The 20,982-nt window shown below is 48.2% G+C and overlaps 1 protein-coding gene and 1 pseudogene across 1 annotated transcript; one reads left to right on the top strand and one right to left on the bottom strand.

Annotated features, from left to right (window-relative positions):
* Window positions 1–4,938: 4,938 nt before the first annotated feature.
* Window positions 4,939–7,583, top strand: LOC149355287 (uncharacterized). The gene is made up of 2 exons (XM_089577615.1): window positions 4,939–5,029; window positions 6,023–7,583. The coding sequence occupies exons 1-2, from the start codon at window positions 4,964–4,966 to the stop codon at window positions 7,562–7,564; spliced, it is 1,608 nt and encodes a 535-aa protein (XP_089433741.1). The 5' UTR covers window positions 4,939–4,963; the 3' UTR covers window positions 7,565–7,583.
* Window positions 7,584–10,165: 2,582 nt separating this feature from the next.
* LOC149355286 (uncharacterized) lies at window positions 10,166–13,369 on the bottom strand (annotated as a pseudogene).
* Window positions 13,370–20,982: the final 7,613 nt, after the last annotated feature.

Below are 20,982 nucleotides of genomic sequence, written 5' to 3'. Positions count from 1 at the left end.
GCTTGCAAAAGCTAGTTCATTGGACATCTCATATCATCAAAACACTGACGCACGTGTTGCAACGATAAGGACCTGGCAGTTGCTGGAAAAATGAGAAAATATGAGCGGCAGATTACGCCATGGGTACATCATTTGAAGGCGTAGTTTGAACAGGGCATTTCACATCGAACACCGAAGTTGCGGCAGACGAGAATGTTATGAAGTCAAGTTTGCGCCGCTCGCTCAAAAAGTGGACTTTTCTAATTACCTTCAATGTTATGCCGCCTGGCCGTCTTTGAAAGTTTAGGGTAAGTTTTTTTAAATGCAGGAACACTGCAGGCTTGCGGGTGGCTCGTTTTGGAGGGCGTTTCACACCGCTCCAAAAACACGGCAACGACAGCAGCGCATTTACATTTGCCTGCGATGCCTGCCTTGCAACTACAGCTTGCGGTAACAAGCTGTCTACTAGAATATAGCTACATAAAAAAAATGAGTGAGAGTTCAGCGGAAACAGGCACCAGATACAAATACTTCTTAGCGTTACTTTGATGGTTTTCGGTGGCGCAGGGATGCTTGTATGCGCAGTGTACCGGGCTGCTACTTCGCTCCCGTCGGAAGATACCGCCTCTTTCACGTTGTGTACATGGCCTGCTTCAAAAACCTTCGTTCCTTTCCTGACGTTCGCTCCTCGAAAGAATTTTTCAGCCTCATGAATGCATAGGTCGAAATCCCGCCTCTACGAACAGCGGCAGCCGCTAGCAGATACCATCCCATCGCTGTCGCGGGGCGAGCCTTCCTGACAGGGACGAGGAACTGGCCGCGCGGGGGAGCTGAACGCAGCCTCGACGGTGGCGGTGCCTGGCGGGTGCAGGGTGCCTATATGCCAGCGGGTGCTGAAGGAGCTTGCGAAACGTTGAGGGCAGGTACGACGCTTATCTGCTGGGTGATGATGGCTTGCTGCTCCGCCATCTCCTCCAACTTGACGAGGAAGAGGCGAGAGCATCCCCTTTCTGAGTCGTGGTCCCGAGAAGGTTGCGGAAACGATTCCTGCAGTGCTTTCATGACTCAGCGCTGGCAGGCCATGGCAGCGGCGGTAATATTTACAAGGTATGCCGTGTCGGGACTTGGACAGGCATGAGGAAGGATGAGCTGGTATACGGCCGTACCTGCCCGGTATGCCAGGTAGCCAAGCCTCGGGCGGGCAAGCCAGCTGACATGATGAAACCAATAGTTAGAACTACCCATGACAAGTGGTCGAGTGCGATATTATGGGACCCCTCTCTCGATCCGCGCGCGGAAACCAGTTCATCATGGTCATAACGGACCTTTATTCCAAGTGGGTTGAGGTTTTCCCCCTTAGAAAGCTTGTATTGAACTAATTTGGGAAAAAACTGTTGGAGATTTTCACTCCTTTCAGTTTCCCTTCCGACCTGATTACAGGCAATGCATCTTATTTCACAAGAAAATTCTTTGTAGTCTCCTGTCGGGCGCTTCAAATCCGCCACAGGAGAACGAGTCCTTACCACGCTGAGAGTAATATAACTGAGCGGGTGAATCGAAATCTGAAGAGAATGCTGGTCGCGACGACCCAGCAGCACAGATATTGAGACGCGCGGCTGTCTGAACTGGCGTTCGCTACAAGGACAACCGTGAACAGGTCGGTTGATATTACACCTGCTTACTTGAATTTGGGGAGAGAGATCGCCTTTCCGCGACAGAATGCCCTACGCGATGCGGCGGGGCCCGGGCCCCTTCCGCTTTCGCAGTACGCGGCAAGCCTCTGGGAGCGTCTGGCGGCAGCGCAGCCCGAGGCTCGCGAAAACCTCGATGTCGCGCGCATGGAGTAGGCGGATCAGTACAGCAAAGGTCGCCGTAACGTAGTTTTCAACACGGGCGATTTAGTACTCAAGAGAACGCACCTACTTAGTAACGCAGTGCGCGGTTTCACCGAGTCGCTAGCGCAGAAGTGGGCTGGGCCGTACGAAGTTATGGCACGAACAACGCCCCTCATCTACCAGCGGCGGTTGTTGACAAACAGCGAAACCGCCGGACCGGTGCACGTCACTGATTTGAAGGATTTCCACCTTCGCAAGGACGATGACTGCGAAGCGACGGGAAATCTGAGCGATGCGGCGATCTCACCCCCGGGAGGACGAGCAGGTAGCGGTACGTTTCGCAACCAACGCTACAACCTGAGTGCCAGGGTAGCACACATGTCTCTCGATTAATAATCGCTCGAAATGCTCTCGCCCTCTAAGCATTCCTTCTAGGAAGCTACAGCCGACCGACACCCATGGCTCGGAAACCAGCAGGCAAGGTAGACCGGTGTCGAACGGGGGCCGCCAACATGCGCGCCACCAAGCTGGCTGCGCAAGCCGCGCGAGTGGCGCTGGTTCCACGGCCGCGGTGCCCCCCCCCTCCCCCCCCCGAAAGCCTAACCGCGCGGCCAACCACTGGAGAACACCCCCAGTGGTGCAGGCCAGCGCAAGAAGGCCCATAGCCGACCAGCACAGAGCCCCCCTCATCACCAAGCCGGCGCAACGCCAAGCAGCCGCAACCCAAGCGGCCCATGGGCCCTGCCGCACGTGGCCACCTGGACCACGGCCGCCAACGGAGCGACCGTCTCGTACTGCGCGAAGTGCAGGTGGCGGGACCAGGCGCTGCCCCTTTGCGGCGACGACTTCCAGGCAGTGCCGCAGCCCTTCCGCGGCCTGACCCTGGAGGAGCGGGACCAGAAACCACCGGCCGAGTACAAGGAGCGGGCCGGCCTGTGCTCCCTCTGCGGCACACTGATTCTGCAACAGGTCTACCATGAGGCTGGTGGGCTCCACAGAGCGCGCAAGGAGGTGGCGCAGAAGTGCATGGCGGCTGCATGCAGCGGCCTCCCCCGCTGCGCCACTGCTGCCTCTCCAGAGGGCAGCCCGGAGGAGGCGGCCCTCCGCATCCTCCAGACAGCCGGCCGGAGCTGCTGTCCCCAGCGGCCGGGAAGCTCTGCAAGAGGCTGCCGACAGGGCCTCGGGAGGAGCCGAGTGCCCCGCTACCGAAGCAGACCGGTGGTCAGTTGATCCACCCCGCGGTGAGCGGCCCCCCGGCGAGCTCCCCTCCTCCCTTCGAGGACACCATGGACGCCGACCCAGACGCGGTGGTCGTCGAGCGCCTACTGGCGGACCCCGGGACGTACGTTTGAGGACGGGGTGGGGGGGGGATGTAGGGTTCACTCGCGGGCCCACTCAAATCCCGCGCCGCTCACCGCGGGTACTCTGGACCACCCTTTCTCCCGAGTGGGGCAGGGGGTTCCAGTCTACGCGGCAGAGCCTATTTAAGGAGGGTTCGACCGCCGTGGCGGCCTCTTGACACCTGCCCTGGAGATCTCCTCACCCTCTGCCTCAACGACGCCTGACCCCCCTGCCGCGACACCGACCATGTTAGATAAAGTACTTTTTTAGAAACACCTTGCGCAGAGGAATCGCTCACAATCTGCACATTTCGCGACAACCATGTACTGCAAAGCGTGTGAAAGAAAATCTCCCGCGCTCGGAACTCTCTTTAACGGCGGATGACACCAAGCGAATAAACCTTGCTGCCGTTTAATTTTCACGGCATTCGGCTTTCTTAGCGCCTTTGCCAAAATCTGCTTGACAGAGCACACATTGGTGCTATTTATAGAGGATGGAGGTGTTCTTCCTTAAATGCGCGTTGTATTACGCTTTGCTGAACTAATGCATGCTTTAAGTATAAAGGCGACATTGTTGAAATGAAGGCCGCGCACCGACAACGGCACGAGAAAGAACAACACATGCGCACTCTACCGCCTGTTTATTAGACGAAAAAGAGGCGCACTTATAATCCTTAGCTCGAGCGTATTACGGAGCAGATTATCGCTCCGAACACAGCCAGTGACAGGAAATCGGCATGAAAACAAGAGAGCATACATGTAATTGCAGAACCCGTTTCATGCTGTGCGTATAAAGTACTAGCGGTGCTAACTTCTGATAAATGGTTTTTGAAACCAAAGAGAGGAGTAAAAAAATTATAAGAAAAAACCGAGCCCAACATTAATAGCAAAGGCAGTGTCATCATTCGAAGCAAAAGCAGTAAGAAAGCTAAAAAAGGAATAAAAAACCACCACAACAAACAACCAAGAATCCACAATTTAGAGCGCAGGATGCTAGACGCGAAAGGAAGGTATCTCGAGTGGTACAGGCGCGGACAGAAGTAAATGGAGCACGCAACTGTCTTCGAATATTTTTCACGCGTCACCTAATTGAAATTTCCAGCAGTGGTGCGCGCATGCTGGTAGCGGAGGTTGGTGGGCTTTCTTGCAGACAGACAACGCTTCTTCATTGCCGATGGAGAAAGCGTGATTGCACTTCGAACGCAATAGCGTGCTCCGCTTACTTATGGCCGCGCCTGTACGTACGCGTTGTTTCGTGCATTTCTGCCTCCCGCTTGTTTCACTTGTTTGTGATGAAGTTCTGAGCGTTGCTACGTACCAAAAATGCTATTATGAACTCGTCCGACGCCAGAAAAGACACGGTAGCGTTTTCCTCGGCGAAGGAGGATAAAAAAAAATTCATGAGGCCCGCTGTAGTTCAGCAAACCTTCGACATTTACTATAACAAAGCGCTGACCGCTGAGCGCTGACCGTCCGACGTGAATTTCCGGCATGCATTCCGACGAGCTTCCGCAATGAAATTTGCGACGTGCTTTTGCTCTCGGCAACAGAGGACATGTAAAATCCCGCGCGCTCGACGGACGAAATGCAGTCCACGCGCGTAACGATCGCGGTTCTTGACTTCAAATAACAATAGGGGTTATGCAAAATAGATCGCGCCATCTAGTGAGAGCGAAAATAACCAAGTCGGCCATATTGGTTACGTCGAGGAGCGCAGACGACGCTACCGACGCTACTACAGCACCATATTGTGGCTCGCTGGGCACGTATGCGTACATTGCACGTTTTGTTACCTTTGTTGCCGCAAAGATGCCGTTTCACTGCTGCGTTCCACTGTGTAAACAGCGTGGAGTCACCGACAGCAACGGAAACAAGGTATGTACGTGTCACAGCATTGTAAATGCTACTCGCGGGTGCGTTTGTTCTTCGGTGATGAAATGATCGCGTCTGGGTAGAGACTCCGACTTGTTTGGCGTACAGCTGAGACATATAAAGGAAGCTTGCCCTACGCTAACCGTTTTTCGTAGCGGGAATGTATAAAATTACTACAAGATTATAATCTGCGTCGTTTGATCAGCTGCGGCACCAGCTTGCACGTAGAGTGCGTCCGTGCCGCCGGTTTCCCACGGTGCCTCGTTGCAAGCTGAAGCTTCGCGCCGCTTAGGAGTAGAAACAGGTGCATTGTGTCACGTACGGAATCGAATGACGCTAGCGGTTATTGGGTATTCTCGGTGTAGGAGGTTTCGTATGTCGCATTTCTGCACCCAGTCGCGTCGAGGATTCGGCTGCGTGACGTGCCCATGAATGTGCTTCATGCGGCCAGAATTTTTTCGCGGCGCAAACTGATTACATGCGGAAGTTAAAAAAAAGTGGCATCATTTAAAATAGTACGACGACCGTCGCATGTGAGCAGGCTTGCCTCTCGAGCGGATCCCTGAGGAGAAAATGAAGCTAAGTTTTAAACCTGGCACTCGGTTCCACGCGCTGAGCCAGATCTCGAGCGCGGCTCTGTATACATATAAGCAACGAAAGTACGAACGCAGTGCCCTTTAAACATATTTGCGCTGTGGTTTCACTTTGTTAGTTGGTACTTCGCTTAAGACAACTATGCTCACGGTTGTGCTTCAGGGGCTAGGTGATATCACAAGAGCCGCAACAACTTGAAACTCTCCACCGCAGACTAGAAGTGCGTGCCCGATGTTACCATCTTATGCTTGGGACGTTTAGTTAAGCTGTCGCTTTTTGAGAATAGGAAAGTTTGCATGTGGTGGCAAGATACAGAGCAACTTCTAATAATTTGGTTGAGTCATTTTGTTGCAATAGGTACTAGAAAATGAAGATCAGGTTACAGCTCTGTCTTTTTTATAGGTGTCCTTTCACCGTTTCCCGAAGGACGCCACACTGCATAAGAAGTGGATTGTAGCCATACGAAGAGATGAAGGCCCAAATTTTGCTGTGACCAAGTACACAAAAGTATGCTCTAAACATTTTCGAGTGCATGATTTCATTCCTAGTGTGGCTAGTGGCCATAACATTCTCCGAGAAACAGCAGTGCCGTCTGTGTTTAGCTTTGGTAAGCAGTGCCAACAACGCAAGCCACCAAAGCAGCGTGGAGCACTGCCACCTAAGCAAGGCGCCAAGCCGCAGGATCAGCTGCTGCCCGCACAAGATCACACGCCAAGTCTGACAGCAGAACAGGCACTGTCTACTTCTAGAGATGCCAGCATGGAGGCAGAAACTGAAGATCTGCCAGAGCTTGCATCTTCAGATCAATCACATCAGGGAGAAATTCAGCGTCTTGTTGCCATTGTCGAGAAGCAAAACAAAGACATCCGGAAGCTTCACGATGAGTGTGGTCTTTTAAAAGAACAGCTGCAGTCAGAAAGGGCTGAAGTTCTTGAACTGCGAACAGAGAAAACTGCCATGGCTCACCAGCTTACTTTAGAGAAAGAAAGAACATCTGCTTTTTCTATTGAACATTTCAAAGATTGTGATGAAGATGTGCATTTCTATAGCGGGATGCCAAGCTATGAGCACTTCATATCTCTCCTGGTCTTCCTGGAACCTGGGGACGATGGCTGCAATGTTCTGCGTTCTGAGGGCAACAGTTCAGCTAGGTCGGCAAAGGGCCGCAAGAGGAAGTTGAGCGCTGAGAATCAGCTCTTCTTAGTCTTGGTTAGGCTGCGTCTCGGATTGTTTGAGGCTGACCTAGCACATAGGTTTGGCATCGCACAGCCTACAGTGTCAAGAATATGCACATCATGGCTGAATTTTCTGTATAACAAATTGGGCAGTTTACCCTTGTGGGCAGCTAGAAACATGATTAATGAGCACATGCCAGCTGTGTTTGTTGGGGACTATGCCTCAACAAGAGTAATCCTAGATGTCACGGAGATTCGCTGTGAAGTGCCATCATCTCTGTCACTTCAGTCGAGCACCTACTCCTCTTACAAATCCTCGAACACGTTCAAAGGACTAATAGGGGTTTCTCCTAATGGGCTCGTAACATTTGTGTCCGAGCTGTTTACAGGCTCCACTTCTGACAGAGAGTGTGTAGCAAGGAGTGGGTTTTTGGAGCTAGATTTTGAAGAGAATGACAGTGTTATGGCAGACAAGGGGTTCGTTATTGATGATCTTTTAAAAAAGATGGGCGTGAAATTGAACACACCCCCATTTTTAAGAAGCGGCACATTTTCAAGAGGCCAGGTGCAGGAAACTAAAGAGATTGCATCGCTCAGGATACACGTGGAGCGGAGAATACAGCGAATCAAGGGGTATCATGTTTTTGACCGACCAATCCCTCTTACTCTAGCTCCAGTGATTAATCAGATTTGGACAGTAGCAACTATCGTCACAAATTTCCAAAGTTCTCTAATTCAGTGCCAAAACAATGCCGATGCATTTTCATAACAGCTCCATGCGAGCTTACCATGGCAGATAAACAGCACATGTGCAATGAAGACTTAACACAAAGTAGGCTACGCAGCGCTGCATTAGCAGCACTGTTATCAATTTTTGTTCTGTATTTGTTGCTCTTGCTACATTTATCTGCCCGAATGAATTGAGGCAGTGCTCCAGCCTGTCTGTTATTTAGTGTGTTTTATCCCTTCTTACGAGCTTTGGTTTGGTTTATGGTTTATGGGGTCTAACGTCCCAAAGCGACTAAGGCTATGAGAGACGCCGTAGTGGAGGGCTCCGGAAATTTCGACCACCTGGGGTTCTTTAACGTGCACTGACATCGCACAGTACACGGGCCTCTAGAATTTCTCCTCCAAAGAAATTCAACCGCCGCGGCCGCGTCTTTCCCGCGTCTTTCGGGTCAGCAGCCGAGCACCATAGCCATTGAGCCACCGCAGCGGGCACCACTCTGTGGTTATGGTGCTCGGCTGCTGACCCGAAAGACGCGGGTTCTTTGTACAATCTCTGCTTGTTTTACGTAACCTGTTCTGCAAGGTCGTTGTTTTTTTGTTTTTTGATGGCTTTTCACATTCCCAAGGGACTCAGGCTATGAGGGGTGCTACAGTGGAGGGCTCCGAAAATGTTGACGACCTGAACTTCTTTAACTTGCACTGACATGGCATAGTACACGGGCCCCAGCATTTCGCCTGGATCGAAATGCAACCGCCGTGGCCGGAGTCGAACCCGTATCTTTAGTGAACAGGCGAACACCATAGCCACTGCAGCGGCGAAGCTTGTTCCAATGAAATGCATGTCCATAAGTGCTTTCTCCATTCTAGAATCCTTTCGTGTTGTATACTCTTGACTATTGTGAGCATTGCTTTATTCAAGTCTTGTGCAGTTTGTGCCATTAAGGCATAGCCGTAAGAATGATGTTTCACATTTGTCACTGTGCTTTATATATGTAATACATACTTTTGAAGCATTTTTCTACATTGTATGCTTTGTGCAGCGACAGCATTTAAAGCACTTGAGATGAGGCACAACGCTAATGCAGCCCGTGCTTTTACATGCTTCTGATGTACGTTGTAGTAGTAAGGCCTCTATACTTTATGCGATCACATTGATGTGTTTTAGGTGCTGACATACTCTTTTATGCTCAATTTTCCTTCTACTATGAAATCTGAATAGTGTTGCTTACCTCTTTTTATTCTCCACTTTGTACCAAGCATAAAATGTGTTGCGCTCCCACTGGCAAAGTCGGGTGCATATTGTCTGCAAACCATACGAAAAACGAGGCCGAACCTATCTGAAAACCATGGTAGAGAGAGGGTGTGGTAGATCGTCCTTGGCGATCACAAAATGAACAAGGGAGGGGAAAACCTCAGGTTGCTTGAGCCAACGTTTCGACAAGGGGACTTGTCTTCGTCTTCTCCATCACTTCGCACTTCTCCATCAGAGTGATAGCTAGTAGTGGTAGCTGTAGTCTGATGTACACACTGTACGAGGCGAAGTGCTTGTAAGAAGTCTGTTTATATTCACTGAAAGAGTTTTCCTTGGTGGTGTAGAGGTAGCGTACCCAGCTATTGCGTTAAAAGTGGCTTGTGGCAGAGGATGCTCAAACTGTGAGAGCAGCCAGGATGACCATGCCTACTGCCTAGCTCAAGGAGAAGCAGGCGGAGACTGGCATTCAAATAAAATTAAAAATGATATCGCATCATGGACACTTATTAACTTAGGTGCTCTCATTTTCATGTGGTTTGTGGACTTTGTATGTCCATATTCTTTTCCTTTGTGACCCACTGGCCTGCAGATCAGAAGTGATTTAAGGGATCATGTATTACTGCATACAGGTCATTCATAGTAAGCTGGTAGGTTGTGCTGGCAGGCTATTTATAGGCACTTTTAAGGCGAAAGCTTTTCTATGCTCATGGAGCGAAAATCTGCGCGGGATCTGTGCGCCGATGAGTCACTCGATAAGAAAAAAAATCCTAAAATCTTGTGGACGGCGAGATTCTAACCACCATCCTTCCGTTCCATAGCTGAGTATGCCAACCACTACGCTACGCCGGCTTCCTGCTAACGCCTATGCAGTTCTCCTTGTCTGGCGTAAAGACCCTGGAGAGCGTTGCGCGAAAAGCTTTCGCCTCATCGCACTTTAGATCACCAAAGTGCCCTCTCGAAATTTTTTGTTCCAAAGGATCGCAGTAGTAAGCGGCATGTTTTGTATGTAATGGTAATGAAGAGTCTTCTGTTAACATGTCGGGGTGTAGCTCTTACTCATTTATTCACTCTTTTATATTTATATTTCTGGCACTGCTACATTTGTAGTGATGTCTTTTATGATGTATGGATGTTTTTTTCATTACTTCCTTGTTTTGTTGTGCTGCTTGTATATTTCGCATACTTTAACAATACTTCTCTGTATCATGTTATTCAGAGCAATTGAATAAGGAGACAAAACTTGTAGCTGTAGCATGTGTAATGTGGGGACTCGCACAGGTAGTGTGGACGGCCACAGTCCTTGCTCGAGCAGTGCTTCTCAGCAGGCCGGCGTTCGCAAGCGCGCACCAGAGCTTGTTGGAGCTTCGTCAACTTTGTCTTCTGTCTTCTTCCTCTCCTTCATCGGCGCTAGCCGCTGGGGCAGCAAACCCCAACTCTCTTTCTTACACATGTATATTCACTAGTAACACATTCCAAGCATCCACTGACTTTTGTTAAGTCTTTATGTTCCACTGTGTCTGCGTACAACATGTGGCAGCATTTGAGTAAAAAAAAAGCTGTCCAGCTTTGTCTTCATGCATGCCCACTCTGCTTCATCAAAACGGATGCGCTCTATGGCAGTCCATTTTTCTGAACAGACAACAAAGTCTGCCCACTGGCATTCTGTGAGAGCCATTTGGCCAACTACTTGAGCATAGTATTCGTGGCCTCTCTTGAGACTTGGCTCATCATTTTCCTCAAAAGTTATGCAGAACTCTGCTGACCTAGCTTGGTCGACTCGCTATCCTTTAGAGAGTATGGACACTTGACCTCTAGGACTCCATATGTCAGCTCTTCTGGGTCGTACACAAGCCTGTCGGGGCTGGCGTCTAGCCATGGATATGTTGGGTGTACCACCAATCCGCAGTGCTGAAGAGTGATTTGATGGCCGAGGCGCCTCATAGTAGCACAATATCTGGCTGAGGCAGCACTTTCGTTTCTCCGGCCGTACTGAATTGCACGGACACGGGACAAGTCCTTTGGGTCAATAAGGTTCCGCAGGCCCTTGTCGGTCCACTAGTCCCTCTTCAGTACCCTGCCGAAGCAGGATGCAGTCAATCTGTTGAGCCGGCCCTCCTTCCAGCAGGAGCTTTGTGCCTGTTGCCTTGAATTCCGCTCAAGTTGTCTGGCATCTTCTGGAGACACCTGGATTTCCTGCAGGAAATAGAACAAAGTGTGAACCAGCAACTTCTAGCAGCTTGCTGTTGGGTGCCTCATTTTTGTTGTTGGTCTCGACTCAGGTAGAAATAAGTTCTGTAATCTCTTTCATTTTAATAGGGTTAAGTCTCGCCATGCTTCATGATGTACTCTTCTTCATGCATCACTGAAGTCTGCTGTTTTTACAGATGCATCTACCTTATGTTCAACTCTACAAAGAACTCTATAGCTACTATAGCAGGCAGCGGTGTGCATGCTGCACAATTTCGGAAAACCATATTACAGGGTTGCATTTCGCAAAACTGCACTAAGAGGAAAACTAAATTGAGGTACTAGACCTAAGTTACACTTACCTTCAGTATACTCCATTCATCTTCACTGAATGTGTTGGGAAAAGTATGTTGCACAGCTCCGTCAAATAGAAATAGCTCTGGAACTGGTGCAAATGCTCCACTTCCCACTGGAATATTTGTCCATGTCTTGAAGCCTGCAGGCAGCTTTGTTTGCTGGTAGGACAGTGGTGAACCAGAAGGCACCATTCCCAATTTTGTGTCACTGAAAGGCCCCTTTGCAGCACACACGACAGCAGCGAATTCACTGCTTCCAAGTTGATGGAGACTTTCGCCCAGCTTGTGAAAACTGTCCAGCTGTTGCTGCTCCTCCAGCTTCTTTGCTTGAGCATCATATACCTTTGCTGGTGTTGGCAGAAGTGTGCCGCCTTCACGAGGGCACCTCCAATCAATGTCCAGCACGCTCATAGGTCTGATGTTGTGCTGTCGAGGGCGCCTCCATTGCTGAGGGAGCTCAGTGCAATCTAGCTCTGGTGGTGCTTCTTTAAATCCTTTTTTCTTTAGGAAAATCATGAGCCGCACAGCAGCAAGAATGTGGCTACATGATCCACTTGTTCCAGCAGCACACTCGCATGTCGCATCAGTGATTGAACCACTCTTTAAAAATGCCAAAAGGACCTTGTACGGCCGGCCCATCTTTTTCTGGCTTCGAAAGCAAGTAGCCCTTGCATAGACGATGCCGAGTCTGTGAACGAAACAGAAATAAAAGTTTTTAAGTACACAGAATGATTTCACTTATTCGTTGTACAGCAGCACTTCAAATTTCTCATGAAGCCTGTGAATAAATCACGACTTGACTTGTAGTTGATGCATATGCATGCCTTGCTCTGATAAATTCATGCAAATTTTGGCTCAACTACAGCTCAGCAGTAGTCCTACTGAGGTATAACCGGTGTGTCTACTGTAAGTATGCAAATGAGAGGAAAGAGGCCATGTAAGCTATGGTGAAGCAATGCATTGCTTTCACATTTAAGACTTAAGGCATGCCTCAATCAATATACAGGGTACCACACGAGAACGTGTTATCACTATATAGTTTGTATAGCAGACACAAAGATCATATGTAGAATATAACACCAACGTTTCAGTGCAGAAACATTACATGGTGAAGTGGGAGCAATCATTCCATGCCATCCATTGATACATAAAAAAATGGAGGATGCTTAAGCTTCGCGAGAGCATGTTGCAGCGTTGCCAAGGAGTCCATGGAACAGAACTCTATCGCCTGTTCCGCGCAATGCCTTTCCGGCAGGAAAGGAAATGATGCCTGTCTCTCATATCGGTGGACACCCGAACCGCGCCGTAAGGGCAGGAAAATGAAATTAAAATTGATCTTAAGGAAACGAAATGACGCCTGTCTCTCATATCCTCATATCTGGGAGGACACCCGAAAGGAATATTCCCGACACGCGGTGCGGACTACTACTACGAGGCGGTGCCAACTACAACGAGGCCGGCGGCTTTTCAACCGAACGAGCTGCATCCGCTGTCGCGTAATATTGAAAGCAACACGTCATGGGCAGTGTCCAAGACTCGAGAATGTCGCGCCGGGATCGTGTGTAGCTATGAGCACGGTGCGCAACTAGCCATGAGACTACGCCAGTCCTGCGCCACGGAGCCCTGTGCTCACAAGAACTGTACAGCCAACATTTGCAGTCGCATGTTCTGTGCTGCTCAGGAGTAAGCAGTATGTTTTTGTTGGCTTTTTTTTACTCTTCATATACGATATCTCTGACTGTCCCCGCTCGCGAGCAGCGCACGCTTGAGTAAAAACGTTCGCGCAAGTGGCCTCTGGCTAGGAGCAGTGTTTACAAGGAATCCTAGAAATCAAGCATACGCACCTTGAGTCGCAGGCGTTGGTAGATACCGATGAAGGAAGCGTATGCGCTTCGACAGCAAATATGTAGGACTTATTCTGCTGCCGACTCGACGGCCCTGCCGACGCACACAAGTCCGCTAATGCACTGTCTGACAAATGCGGAAGGGCTTCTAAATCGTTTTTCCACATCTCGTGGTCAGAGTTCGGAAAACGCCGATGTTCCGCCATGTCAACGCCGCACGTCGCGCAAAAAACTTCGGCACGCAAAGACTCTACGGCTGCTTCGGGCGCACGGAGCATGTATACGGTGTCAGCAGTGCTCCGTGGTTCTCGACGTAACCAAGATGGCGGCCGAAATTTTGCACCCAGTGTTGGCCGACGTACAAGTAATTTTGCATATCACCTATTCAGATGAAACAAGGCACCTATAGTAGGTTACAGTCGGTGTGCGACGCTGCGTTCATCAGAAGTGCTCCAAACGCGACGATTTTCCTGTTGTTTACCGCATGTTTACAGCAGTTGAGAGCTACTCTGCATACCGCCATCTTGCCACGGAATACGTTGCTAGGTTCCAACTCCCTTCTTTGTCCAGATTTAGCAAGTGTCTAAACAGCTGGCAAGACACAAACTGCTAGATAATGGCGGCGTTCATACTTCGCCCTCTGGCTTGAACGGGCTGATTGCGCAGTTTTCCATGTAGAGACAGTATATTAATTTATAATTCTATGTCATAATCATCAGGCTGCCTGTCGGGTATGGACGCGCCATAGAGCTCGCCGTTCGTGGCGCTGCTCACCGTGGAGTCACTGCAGGCGCTGGTTTCAAAAGGAGCCACAGAGAGCAGCGGCATTGGCATTGCAACGAAAGGCTGTGGCGGCTTCTTCGAATCATGTTTGGCTCGACCACTTAACGCGACCTCTTACCAAGCTCTTTCCGGCGAATAAAATGTTTTATAATCAACGCTGAAACATGCCGGGAGAAATACATAAACTGCTTGGCGGAAATATGAAATTTGAGGGTGAAGGTACTTTTGCTATATCATGCTCAGTAAGGAAAATGGGAAAACGAAATAAAAAAGTCATGGTAAATCATCCCGAGAAGGCGTTTTTCGAAACTACCAGGTAGCAATACCTTTCAGGTCGTAGCTCCACTTTTTCCAGGATAAGCTGTCATCGTTACGACAACTTGACGAAGATTTTCTGTGTCCGTGGCAGCCTGCTGCTACGAGTGTTTTAGAAGCGAAAAGTTAACTCCATTCGCAAGCGCATGGCTCAGCAGCTGATGCCAAATCGTTTCGGACGTTCTGCCTCGCCCTGACTACAACCAGGCGCTAATAAAGACATGAAAAACTAAAATGTGCTTGGAAAAAAACGGACACAAATTAAAACCGAAATCAAGACCGCTGCGGCACGTGTTCAGGCGCAGTCACTGTGAAGGCTAAACCATAAGGCAGCGTTTCTTCGGCTGCGTGATCGTTTCTACCGGCGTTGTTGCTCTGCGCCGCAGGAGAGGTTGATCAAACGCATTAGGGTGTGAGAACTGGCGTCTCCAGACGGTCATTAGGTGTGTTTTGTTTTGTTCGATGTTGTTTTCAGCTCGTGCACGACATGCTTTGTCCTCTTTGCTTGGACAAAGGTTGTTGCGCCACAATGCAAATGTCTTATGACTGTAAATAAGTGGAAGTACAAGCGAATAGACACAAATTCTTTGAACGTAAATGGCAATAAAAACGAAGAGTGGTAATGTATATAACAGCAGACACATACAAAGTATTACATATGCTATTACTGTAAATAGTTGTAAATATATGTAAAAGAATGCACCCAAACGTCGCCTTCTTTCTACAGTATCTGCAGCAAAGTTCCTCAGCTCCACATAAACGAGCTTAAATTCATCCACACCGCACACATCAAAGGTTTATTTTTTGCACTTCATACAAAGAAATGCAGGGCAGAGGGACAAAAAAGCTTGTCAGAAGACAGCTTGACAGGGCCCCTGCGCCCTTACAAATTGCTAGCGTACAGTGAAACAAAACGCATCAAAGGACTGAAATAACATGACATAATTGCCACAATCAAAACGAAATTAGGTACACAAAAGAACTACTACAAAGATTTAGTTGTTTTGACCTTGAGGAGTGATCAGTTGCAGACACATTTATTAAAAATTCAACAGATACGTCTTAAGTTCGGCCGGTTTCATGCTGTATACATTTACATTTTTTGAGATTAACTCATTTAGAAGCCTGCTTATACGATTTTCAATGCTGTTCCACCCCTGACTCGTCCTAGAAAACGGAACCAACCATGATTCCTGGTTCCGAAGAGAATATTGCACGTCAGGAGGCTGTTTCAGATTAAACAGTGATAGATATGCCTTATTATTGAATTTCAGGCATGTCTTATATCGCGTTATCAGTCGGTAGCTGTACAAGTTAGTGAACGGTAAAACGTTGTACGCTTGAAAAAGAGGCATTGATGGTGCGTCCCAAGAAACTCCCGCAACTTGCCGGAGAGCTTGTTTCTGTAATATGTGGATTCTATTAATATTTACCTTTGATGTTGTACTCCAAACTAAAGAGCAGTAGTCTATTTGGGATGAAAAAAGGCAATTATATACCTGAAGTTTAAGCCTTGAAGGTAAGACATGACGGCAGTTACACAGTACTCCAACTACTTTTGCCAAATTAGCAAGGACATAGTTCACATGCGAGTTCTATACCAAATGTTCATTAAATATGACACCGAGCACCTTAGTCTCTGGTTCAAGTGCAATCTTGTCTGACCCAATATAGAGGTCAAATCTGCAACTTTTGCGTTTTTGGGCCACAGTAAAAAGGATTGCCTTAGTCTTTTTAGTGTTAATACGCAGTGAGTTTGCTTGGCTCCAATGGTGTAACGCCTCAAGGGTGGCATTGGCTGCATCATGAAGATCGTCAAGGCTGTCAGACCTTATAAATATGCTCGTGTCGTCTGCATAGATAATGATGGAAGCATGGTCTGTGATGTTTACAATATCATTTATATATAAATTGAATAGCAAAGGTCCTAAGACACTACCTTGTGGAACACCGGCTTTCAGGAATTCCGGAGTAGAATAGTCCTCATTTATTACGACGGATTGTTGCCTGTTTGTGAGATAAGATTTCAGGAGATTTATTGATACTCCCCGAAAACCATAGTGTTCTAGTTTCACTAAAAGTGTTTCGTGATTCAAAGAGTCAAAGGCTTTTGAGAAGTCTACAAAAATACCAATAATTAGCTCCTTTGCTTCTAAAGATTTTATTATGGTTTCCTTTTGTGTTAATAAAGCAAGTTCGGTCGACATTCCTTTTCGAAAACCAAACTGGCATGGGGATATTAAACTGTGTTTTTCGCAAAAGGAATTCATTCTAGTCCATATAATTTTTTCTAGTCCTTTGGAAAAGGCAGGGAGGACCGAAATTGGCCTATAATTTGAAAAGTTGTTCTTATCACCTGATTTGTATATCACTACGACCTTTGCACGCTTCATGTCTTCTGGAAATATGCCGGATGTCATGGACAGGTTAAAAATGTGGGCAAGAACCGACAAAATGTGTTCTAAAACGAACTTCACTGGTTTTCTTTTGAGACCGTCAATGTCTCTAGCTTTACTGTTTTTTAATCCGAGAAACGCTGCGCAAATTTCACTATATGTCGTTGGAGGAAGAAAGCGCTGTCTTTGTTGGAGGCGCATAAGTACGGAAGGTAGGACATATTATGTTCGCTATCTGCTAGGTTAACGAAATAGGAATTCAAGGCATCTGCTAGAGGCTTTCCTGTAAGAGTATTGCCGTCGCACTGTATTTCTAGAATTGGTTTGCTGGATTTACTTCGATTTAAGAGCAGGTTTAACGTGCTCCACAATTCGTCAGCATGAGCAATGTGAGCTCTTGCGAACAGATTGTTGAAGTACGCACGCTTGGCATTTCGGAGAACGTTCGTGACAGTATTTCTAAATTTTTTAAACTGAACCAGGTCTTCTTTTTTTCTAGATTTGATAAATTTGGCGTACATGTGGGTTTTCTTGCGTATTATTTCAAGGCACTCGCGCGTAATCCATGGCTTACGTATCTTTTTGCACTTTTTTATTCTTTTCAGGGAAAAAGACTTTCAATATATGTCAGTGAAAATTGACATAAACTTCCTGTAAGCGTCATTTATGCAGTTGCAATTGTATACCGGTGCCCAGTCTGCCATAGAAAGCTCGTACTTAAATTTGTCAAGAGTATTTGGGGTTATATCTTGTATAAAGAAAGTGTCTGAAGCGGCCAGTGTTTGTTTGGTGCAGTTTGTTTTCCAGAACATGTATATCGGTAAATAGTCGCTAAGAGAAGTCTCTATAACACCACACTCTGTATCTACGTAGCATTGAGTTATGAACATGTCAATGAGGCTCTCAGAGTCTGTTGTAATACGTGTCGGTTCGGTAATGACATTTCTGAAGTTATTTGATTCCAGTAACAACAATAATTCACTAGATGGGCTTCCTTGCTGTAGTATATTGATGTTCAGATCACCTCCTATAACAAGTGCCAGTTTGTTTTCATTCGCATAACTCAAAAGTTTTTCCATAAATTGGAAGAAGCTGCCTTCGTTGCCATTTGGAGGACGATAAAGAACAACGAACAAACTATTTCCACAGTGCACCGACAAGGCTTCATAGTTTACACACAAAATACTAAAAGCTGGAAATATGCTTGCTGAATGGGAATTTTGAACCAGCATCGCCACACCACCACCGCGTCTATTCTGCCTGTTTAGGAAGAAACTCGAATACCCCGGCAGGTTTAGCACATCGTACTCGGATGTATACCAGGTTTCTGTCATCATCAGGACGTGGAACCTAAAAGATAAAGCTGATAGAAGGGCTATCAGTTCGTCGTGCTTATTCTTCGCTGACTGCATGTTGCAGTGAAAAAAACTGATGTGCTTACCAACCCCGGGATAGACGAAATCTTGTTGCTTAATCATTGCAATTCTTTAAGCATTGAGGTAAATACATTGATACATGACTGGAGTTCAGGCTTCTTATGAACACATGTATGGTAATCTCGGGACAGCGTGTGGCAACGTTGGAAAGCAAGATGTACTGAGAAGAAAAAAGTACTACAGCGCTTATTTCGGCGCAAAGAACAAAAGCTCCAGTGTCAATGCATGTGTCAAAAATGCACATTGTTTGCTTGGCTTGATAACGTAAAACGAGTGGTCGCAAGTATACACGTACAATTGAAAATGGGAAGAACGGGCACAGCACTGACAATGCTTATCAAGAGTCGAAGTTGGTGTCAGATAAAAGGTCAGGAGTAAAACAGCTCGGTGCGTTTTACAGTTCACTCTGTTGTAGGTCGCGTCGCTGGCGACTTTGGTACACAAGACAAAGAAAAGAAAGCTTCAGGAGGAGCTTACAATCTTATCTACGTCAGCTGAGATGGTAATCCTGATTGACGGAAGTTGGTCACTTTCTCGAGCGTAAATTTTGCCATTACGCACCCACACATACTTCCAATGTGCTTCACGTTTGCGCGCCGTTGCGAGGCCCAGGAGCCGTTTCAATTCTGGGCAAAGATGTTCATTCACGAACACCAGCTGTTCTGTTTCGAAACCGAGGTCAGAGCAGTTTAGCCTCAGACGCCGACACTTTTCCAGAAGGCTGTCTCGCAGTTGCCTACGGGCGAACTGAACGATTATGTTTGTCTTGTCAGAGTTCATGATCGGCACGCGGTGAATGACTTCAATGTCAGCAGGAAGCACAGGTACGTTAACTTTTTCACCAATTTTTGCGACCAATTCGTGAAGGTTCGCTTCCGTTTTGCGTGGAATGCCCTTTATTTCCACGTTCTTGATTCGAGAATATTGCTCTACTCCAAGGATCCTATCCTCGTGCGTTTTCACCTTACGAGCTAGTTCTTCACACATCGTCTCTAGTTTAGTATTAGCAACTTTCAGCTCCTTGTTTTCAGCTTTAATTTCCTCGTATTCCGCACTCATGAAGCTTAAACTCAGTTTTATTTCTCTCATTCCCTTCCTAAGTTCTCTTTCAAAGCTCTCCTTCAAATCTTAACTCCGCTCGTAGCTCACGTTTCACTTCGTCAACCAATGCAGCTATTTCTTTAGACACCATGGTTCAGGAACAAAATCACAAATTGGCAGCAGTGGCAGCAGAAAAAAAAAGAACAAGCTCGAAATTCGCACAAACCTGCGTGTAAGGGGCGCACTGTAAGTTCGATCGGAGCCTCTTGCTGCCACTGCCGCCAAATGCCGGTGTCCGGTGCTGCTCGATGTTTTATACCGACGCTGCGATGAAGGGACCAATGGCAGGTGATTCTAGGCAGTCACGAGGCAACCCGTGAAAAGTGCGTCGTGTGTCCGGCGCAGATATGGCACCGTGATATGGCACAGTAGATCTTGAACACCCACAGCCAGCTTCAGTTGAAAGTCGTGTTGCCGGGAATCCTGCGTGTAAGGGGCGTACTGTAAGTTCGATCGGAGCCTCTAGCTGCCACTGCCGCCAAATGCCGGTGTCCGGTGATGCTCGATGCTTTATATCGACGCTGCGATGAAGGGACCAATGGCAGGTGATTCTAGGCAGTCACGAGGCAACCCGTGAAAAGTGCGTCGTGTGTCCGGCGCAGATATGGCAGTGATATGGCACAGTAGATCTTGAACACCCACAGCCAGCTTCAGTTGAAAGTCGTGTTGCCGGGAATCCTGCGTGTAAGGGGCGTACTGTAAGTTCGATCGGAGCCTCTTGCTGCCACTGCCGCCAAATGCCGGTGTCCGGTGATGCTCGATGTTTTATACCGACGCTGCGATGAAGGGACCAATGGCAGGTGATTCTAGGCAGTCACGAGGCAACCCGTGAAAAGTGCGTCGTGTGTCCGGCGCAGATATGGCACCGTGATATGGCACAGTAGATCTTGAACACCCACAGCCAGCTTCAGTTGAAAGTCGTGTTGCCGGGAATCCTGCGTGTAAGGGGCGTACTGTAAGTTCCATCGGAGCCTCTTGCTGCCACTGCCGCCAAATGCCGGTGTCCGGTGATGCTCGATGTTTTATACCGACGCTGCGATGAAGGGACCAATGGCAGGTGATTCTAGGCAGTCACGAGGCAACCCGTGAAACGTGCGTCGTGTGTCCGGCGCAGATATGGCACCGTGATATGGCACAGTAGATCTTGAACACCCACAGCCAGCTTCAGTTGAAAGTCGTGTTGCCGGGAATCCTGCGTGTAAGGGGCGTACTGTAAGTTCGATCGTAGCCTCTTGCTGCCACTGCCGCCAAATGCCGGTGTCCGGTGATGCTCGATGTTTTATACCGACGCTGCGATGAAGGGACCAATGCCAGGTGATTCTAGGCAGTCACGAGGCAACCCGTGAAAAGTGCGTCGTGTGTCCGGCGCAGATATGGCACCGTGATATGGCACAGTAGATCTTGAACACCCACAGCCAGCTTCAGTTGAAAGTCGTGTTGCCGGGAATCCTGCGTGTAAGGGGCGTACTGTAAGTTCGATCGGAGCCTCTTGCTGCCACTGCCGCCAAATGCCGGTGTCCGGTGATGCTCGATGTTTTATACCGACGCTGCGATGAAGGGACCAATGGCAGGTGATTCTAGGCAGTCACGAGGCAACCCGTGAAACGTGCGTCGTGTGTCGGGCGCAGATATGGCACCGTGATATGGCACAGTAGATCTTGAACACCCACAGCCAGCTTCAGTTGAAAGTCGTGTTGCCGGGAATCCTGCGTGTAAGGGGCGTACTGTAAGTTAGATCGGAGCCTCTTGCTGCCACTGCCGCCAAATGCCGGTGTCCGGTGATGCTCG

This window comes from Amblyomma mixtum, chromosome 3 (genome assembly GCF_055824585.1).
Source record: "Amblyomma mixtum isolate Tamu chromosome 3, ASM5582458v1, whole genome shotgun sequence".
Lineage (NCBI taxonomy): Eukaryota > Metazoa > Arthropoda > Arachnida > Ixodida > Ixodidae > Amblyomma > Amblyomma mixtum.
Note: the sequence above shows the minus strand (reverse complement) of the source record. Positions and strands in the feature narration are given on the sequence as shown.